The sequence below is a fragment of the Formica exsecta genome, unplaced genomic scaffold (assembly GCF_003651465.1).
Source record: "Formica exsecta isolate Colony F162 unplaced genomic scaffold, ASM365146v1 scaffold878, whole genome shotgun sequence".
Classification (NCBI taxonomy): Eukaryota; Metazoa; Arthropoda; class Insecta; order Hymenoptera; family Formicidae; genus Formica; species Formica exsecta.
Window position 1 is genome coordinate 550,971 of NW_021853648.1, and position 7,997 is coordinate 558,967.

At 32.9% G+C, this 7,997-nt stretch overlaps 1 protein-coding gene across 1 annotated transcript in view; it reads left to right on the plus strand.

Moving 5' to 3' along the window:
- The window catches only part of LOC115244866 (growth hormone secretagogue receptor type 1), a 43,109-nt gene extending 36,570 nt beyond the window's left edge, over positions 1–6,539 (plus strand). Inside the window, exon 6 of the mRNA XM_029822860.1 lies at positions 4,774–6,539. Within this exon, the coding sequence (XP_029678720.1) occupies positions 4,774–5,500 (727 nt within the window). The 3' untranslated portion in view covers positions 5,501–6,539. The remainder of the gene's footprint in view (positions 1–4,773) is intronic.
- The last annotated feature ends 1,458 nt before the right edge of the window (positions 6,540–7,997 follow it).

Below are 7,997 nucleotides of genomic sequence, written 5' to 3' on the forward strand. Positions count from 1 at the left end.
TTCCGATCTTATAAGAGACAATAGCATCGCGACAAGATAATATGTAACTGTTTTGAAGTCACACAAATTTCTCATTCTCGATTCTCGGTTTAATTAAGTCAATATTTGACGATTAATTATCATTAATTTTATCATTGTTGATAAACGCGCGCGATTTAAATATAATACACTGTTTTATAAAATTTCAATATTTAAATAGCTCGGTATAAATGCAAATTCTACAAGTATAAAAGCAAAGTATAATATTTTTATGTTGTCTTTTTCGATAATTATTTATTTACATTCATTAAGTTATCTATTCTAGATTGCAATGAGAAGAAATGTTATCAATATATTTAAATGAATGATTTAGAAAACTGCGATGCGAACACCTGTATAAAACATTTTACACGGCACTTTTTACTTAAGGGTTAAAAGGACTATCGCTCTTTTTACGCAGGCATGTGCGAAAGTGCGTCGAGATAAATGGAGGTATGCAATTATCGAAATCACATTTCTTCAAGCACTTGAGGAAATCCGATACTATCGTCTGTGCACGAAAATTGAGTTTGGCTTGTAATAGGTGCAAAGGCCCGAGCAAAAGGGAAACGCGATATTCTGTTTCACGGCGTGGAGAGGCAATCGTATAGAGACATTTTTTTCTCATCTATTTTCGTAGCAGAATGATTACTTTTTTACCTATACCTGTATATGAAGTTTACCTTTCCTATGTTTGAATAAAATTTATTTAACAATTATTTCGGTATTTATCTAATATCTACGCTCGCATTGGATTTATAGATATAAAAAATAGACTCATTATCAGCTATGCATTTTCTACAGGAAATTGTTGCGTTAACTATCGTGAGAAAAATAGAAAAAAAAACAGATTTTTTTACTAATTTATATTAGATAGATATTAAAATAATTTTTAAATAAATTTTATTCAAACATAGAAAAAACAAACTTCATATATAGGTATAGATAAGAAAGTAATCTTTTTTTTTTCTTTTTTTCTCTATAGAAATAAATATATATAGCCAGTATATGCTGATCTATCTATTTTTTACGCTCGGATTTGATCATGTATGTAAATCAATGATCGGCTATTGTTAGCACTTTATCTCAATTTTAGATTAAAAATTTTACATTAATCTCTTTTAATCTTTTTCTTAGTAAGAATGATTGATTTTCATAAAAAATACAAACGCGGGAAAAGAATCGCTTGAACAACTTGACCCAATTTTAGAATTTGCGCAATTCTTTAATGACGCTTACAATTAGACATGAATCTTTAAGTACTCACGTCGGGCCAATTTGATCATATCCATTTTTCTTTCGCTTGAATTTTTTATTATAAAAAAGAATGTGTGAAAAGAAAAAGCTAATCTCCCTCCTCATTTTGTATATAAGCGTAGTTCCTTAATGACGCTTACAATTAGACATTAATCTTTAAGTACTCACGTCGAGCCAATTTCACCATATCCATTTTTCTTTCGCTTGAATCTTTTATAAAAAATGTGTAAAAAGAAAAAGCTAATTTCTCTCATATCTTTCTTGCATTGTAAAATCCATAAGCGATTTTTGACGATCATTCTCATAATAATTTACTATAATACTTTTTTAGACGACGTACAGGCGCATTCCGCGCTACAACAACCTTATCGTAATGATAAAGCCTATTTAGAAAGCCTGTTCATAGTTGAATTTTAAGAATTAATTCTATTTTTGGTAAAACTGCATAAAAAGTAATACACCTCCGATTTTATCGCCACTTAAATATGTTGTAGGGGAGGTTCTTCTGAGTAATTAAAGCCGCAAGAAATAAATGGGGGACGGCATTGGTTTAGAAGATATAACAAATTGAAATTTCACAGTTTTAATGCTTTTTCTCAAGTATTATAAAGTAATATTAGGAAAAGTGAAGTTTGTGTACGTTGTATTTGTTGTAGAGAGTAGACGAAAAAGTGTTTGTTTACATTTACGGGAGGTATACAGTGGATATTTTATCAATGTGTTTCACCTATTTCTCGCAGTTCGTCAACAGCTTTCAAAGTGTAACTACACGAATTTGTGAGTCTTGCTTTGAAAAATATTATTTATTGAATGCGTGGACGGGGGAGGGATTCCGCCCCGTAAATGTCATAAACAGTTTTTTCAATGAAAAAATAACAAACTATACAGCATACACATACTTTAATATCAAACTTTAATTTGTTATATTTTCTAAACCAATGCCGTCCCTCACTTATTTCTTGCGGGGAATTACTCATTGTCAGAAGAACCTCCCCTTACTTATTTAAGTGGCGATAAAATCGTTGGTGTATTACCTTTTATGCAGTTTTACCCTATTTTTAAAAGATAAAACTATGATATCTCTAAAATCATTGAAAAAGAAATAAATCTTGATACACATTAAAAAGTTACTTTGAATAAAACTATATTGGCATCAATAAAATATTCGATATGATTTTGACAAAGTTAACTCCATTAAAGGTTTAAATCACTTACAAAATATAAATTAAAAAATTTTTATCACAGACTGATAATTACTTTTTAAATAAAACAGAAAATAATATCAAACATTCTTAGTTTAAATTTAATCTATGAGATAAAAGTTTTAGAAACTTTCTTTTATATGTGTTTATTCTTTTTGTTATAAATTTACTTAATGCGAAATAACTTTTCTGACACAATTAATCAGGCTGACCAGTATATACCTTGCAAGATATCTTCATAAACATTATATTATGTCAAAATATAATTACTCAATTAAGTGAATAGAATAATTCGCAAAGCTTTACCAAACGCATCTGTCTTTACCAAGTTAAGACGCGCTTAAGTAGTTTTGGGGAAGTAAGCCACTTAAGCACACGTCTTAGCTTAGTAGGCGATGTATCAACGTATATCACAAACTGCAATCTGTCTTTATCTCATCAGTCTAACGTCGCGTTCTCGATCCATCTCCGCGAAGGGCATTTCCAACGGGTTGTTCTTGAATCATTGAACGATCGACTAAGCTTCGTCTCGTATCTCTGCCTCCTTCTTTTCTCCGCTTGTCACCGCAAATCGACGTCATCGAAGTCTCGGTTGTCAAAGAAACAAATACGAAATAAAGTACGTTCTTGGTTTTCTTTTTCTTTCTCGGTTGCAGCCCGATGGTCTGGGTATCGCAGTATCGCGAAATGAGGATGACAGGTCATGGCGTTGCGCAGGTCGTCGTCGCTGACGTCGGGAGCGATCAGCAGGTGACGGATGATCAGGTGAATCGCGTGCCGGTATGCCTGACACAGGCCGACACCGTCGCCAGTGTCACGTTCTTCCTGCTATTGGTGTTGCTCTTCTTCGTCACGCCGTTCGTGATACTCGTGGTCCTATACTCGTTCATCGTGAGCCACCTTATTCGCGACTCGTCCGGTAACACCACCAGCGACTCGTATCACAGCCGTGCCAGGAGACAGGTGGTGTACATGCTGCTGACCATAGTCATAAGCTTCTTCGTGTGCCTGTCGCCCTACCGGCTCCTCATCTTCTACATCGTGATAGCGCCCGCCGAAGAGATAGCCGCGATCGATTACGACACGTTTTTCGGCCTTCTCAATTTCTGCAGGATCATGTTTTATTTGAACAGCGCCGGCAATCCGATACTCTACAATCTGATGAGCAGCAAATTCAGACGAGGTTTCCTGAAACTCTGCGGTCTTGCGAGCGAGAGAGGCACGCGTCTGAGGAGCACGATTGTTGGCGCGAGGAGAATCGCAACGAATCAACAGGAGGATCCAAATCAGGAGGAGAACTTTTTGTGAAATGTAGAGTAAGAGAAACGATATGACTGTGACTTGCCGTCCAATGCAAAATAATATGGTTCTACGTATAAAGGATCTCAATGACGTATTAAATGAAAATGTCAGTTAATATTGAACAAAATATTAACGTTGACATTTTTTCGAAACCAGAAAACTATGCTCAATTTGATATGCTTGCAATAAAACGATATGAAAGTATTAAAAATACTTACCGTGAAGAAAGAAATATATAAATATATAAATATAACTATCGAAAAGTTATACTTATCGAAAAGGAAAGCATTGAAAAATCATACATATCTATATTACGAATGAATGTAGAAAAGTATTGGAAAATAATATTTATAACAGAAGAAAGAGGAGTATTAAAAAATGGTAACTTTTATTTGTACTCATGCAATAAATCACTGGAAGAAAGAGAGAGAAAAACTTAAGACTGAATGAGAAAAGGAGAACTTCTGTGCTAAATTGAATGGGACTAACGTGAGAAAAACTTTCGACATTCTATGAGATATTAAACTTCGATTTTCGCGAAAGTTATGCGCGAGAATCGAACGAACGATTTGCGCGAATAAGCTTGAAAAGTTTCGAGTTTAAGTAATGTGATTTTATTATTCAGTATTGCAGGCGATTAAGTGTACACGAATCTGATAATAACTAAATGTCACATGAATATTTCTTATATTAATATTTTTAATGCAAAAATATATGGAATTTTCGTGAATCTCATGAATGTCAAATGACCTTATCCTCCTTCTTCCGCAAGTTTTTTTTATTTTTAAAAATCATAAATTATTAATATTTATTGTATATTTACTTTGCCCAAGAAAAATTTTTATTAAAATACTTTTTTTAATAGGTATTGTATTTTAGAGAGACTTAATGCTGTGCATGGTACGCAACATTATGATAATTTACTAAAAGCTTCGTTACACGCGACACGTGCACGCGACAATAATCGATCTCTGTCTCTTTTAACACATTTTAGTCCGATATTGCTAATGGTAACCTACGAGATGGAGGAGAACGACGACGGTTCGTACATCCCTACTTGTACAACGTCACCTTCGATGGAATGGATGACGGGCTTCATTCTGACGACCATCGTGGTATTCTTCGTGATTCCCCTGCTGATCTTGATAGTCCTATATTCGGTGATCGCGAGACACCTGATGGCGAATCCGACAATAAGTCGTGGACCGGCGAACAACCTGCTTAAATATCGCAAGCAGGTAGTCCTGATGCTGGGCACGGTGGTGCTGTGCTTCTTTCTGTGCCTGTTACCCTTTAAAGCTTTTACCCTCTGGATCATCATCACGCCACCTAACATAGTCGTCTCGCTGGGCATAGAGGGCTACTACAGCCTTCTGTATTTTTGTAGAATAATGTTGTATTTGAACTCGGCGATCAATCCAATCCTTTACAATTTGATGTCGACCAAATTCAGGGAGGGTTTTCTCAGACTGTGTGGCCTGGGGCCTACTAGACGGAAAAAGAAGAAGACGTCGGAACGTACGGGCACCTATACGACCGGATCGACCAATTGCAGCAGCAATCACTCGGACTTTTGGCGAAGACACAGCAGCAACAAGAGCTGCACCGTCAAAGTACCATGCAATGATCAAGCACCTGCGGACAAACAGATTAAATTGCCTTTGCTTACCGCCGTCGTGGCCGGAAGTATCGTTAAGAAGAAGCAGGAAAGTTACGTTTGACTTTTCATAGGCCAGACTGATTTAGAACGCTTTATCTTGTCGCTCTGTCTTGCGACTTTTTGGAACTTTCCGTTTTATATCATCTTGCGAAATTATAATTGAATATTCGAGCATTATTTATCAAGGTGACTATATATTTTAATGAATACTTTGCGTATAATGACATAATTTATTAAGCACAATCCGTTAAACGATTAAATACGGATCTATAAATTGCGCAATAATGGAACTGGATGTTCTCTTGTCCCTCGATATACTCCAGTTCTTTTTGTTGTCTTACTATCCCGGTATTTCCATATTTGTATATGTGTGATTACATAAATAATTTATTAAAATTAAATAATTAATGATAGACTATTTATAGATTTTGTAGCAATGGCTATGGAATAATTGTTAATTAAATGTTCACTGAATGTTACTACGTCAGCGTTAAATTAGATGCGATTCACAAGTCCAAACGAGATTAGAGTACAATAATTGTACTAGATATTCGCTGTGACGAGATCATGTTATATGATTTTAGTTCCTCGATTTTATACGTAACATATACATGTTGTACATATATATAATATAGACCTATAAACTACGTAACACGGTAAGTAGAAATGGTTCTGCCAACAATTAAGAAATGCATAGGAAAAGTAAAGAGCGCAATTATTTGTTCCTAAATATTTTAACTTAAATATTGTGATACATTTAATTTAAAGATTTAATGGAGTAAATATGTAGGCAAACGAGAACTAAATATAGTAGGCATAGAAAAAATGCGCTCTTATGCAAATAACGAATTTATTTTTAATGATTTTTCTCATATCTTGCTTTTTAACATTTTTGCATTAGCATTGAAATCGTTTTGTTGTATGTATTTTAGGAATAAAAAATTCGCTATTTCACCGATGGAATCACAAATAAAATTCGATGATGAAGCAAGATGTTATTCAAAGTGAAAGCAAAATCGTAAATTTTGTATATAAAGTCAGAATTAAATTGCATTTTAATTTGATGCGACTTTGTTATCGAATATAGTAGTTATAATGTGTGATAGGTATTTTCTATGATGCAGGCATCTAAGAATAAATATCTTTTAATGAGGGTAGATAATTTAAATATGAGGTACGGCTTGAAAAACTATCGCGTACTAAACACAATCGCAAAGTAGCAAATTTACATGAAATATTCCAAAAACTACGAAGCTTTTATGCAATTGTAGAAATGCTCATATAAAAAAAGGTTCTAGGAATTTTTAGCATTAGCTGCATCTTGTTTTATAACGAAATAAAAGAAAAGTCTGACTTAAATATATATATACATGGTCGGTGTTTTCACTGCTAAGCTAATGACAATTCAATTCACCGAACATACAGTCGACTCGAAAAATTGCAACGCTGTTAGCTGTGCTATTTTTAATGGCATTCTTTTTCATTAACAAGTAGTCTTTAATAAAGATGATTAATGCATAAATTTTTATCATAAGTTAATTATTTATTATTATTTATTATAATTGCCAAAGATATTTTATAAGGAAAAAGAGAGAACGAACACTTTACAAAAATTATTTTTGAAGTTATCTTTAAAAAAAAACTTATATTATTATTGTTACATCATTCGATATCAAGTTGATCAAGTTTTTAATATTAATGAAAATTTTTTAATATTACAGAAATTGTACCAATATTGTTTATATAAATTTTTTTTGTGCCAATATTATTTATAAAAGTTTTATAGGAAACAATAAAATATTAACGAAATTAACTAACACCCGATACACATACGCAGCTATATGTTATATGTATATAAAAATCTTGAAATTCAAGACCAGAAAACAAAAGCATTCATGAAAAATAGAATGTAAGAGTTACGTCCGATATTAAATATAATAAAAAAATATTGATATCCATTACGTGTTAAAGTATTATGTCGGCTCTGCTATAATCTATAATATTCGATAGAACTATGGTTCAATTGAGCAGCAGCATCCATTTACGAACATTACTGTTTGGATTTAAGGATATAAATTTAAATTATCGCATGAATTATGGCGCTAAAAACCAGATCAACGCAAAAATCTTGTATAGAAAGTAAATCGGAATTCTGCCATTTTTTCTCAATTTTAAATTTATATATATATATATATAATATTTTTAAATTTAATTATAGAATATTATATCGCAAATAATTTTTTATCTGTTTTAATATTAACAATAAGTTATATCGACAATTAAGACTCAATATCTATAAAGTGAAACCTGCTTTGAGGTTACTACAAATTTGATTTGCGGTTTAATTTGCTTAATTCCTTACATCAAATAAACGTGGAATCCATGTCTTTGGCAAATATTCTCGTGAAGCGAAACCACCTTCTAATTCATCAAGAAATTTACGGGAAACTGAGAGAGAAAAGTGAAACCGGTTACTACAAATTTGATTTGCGGTTTAATTTGCTTAATTCCTTACATCAAATAAACGTGGAATCCATGTCTTTGGCAAATTGGCAAAT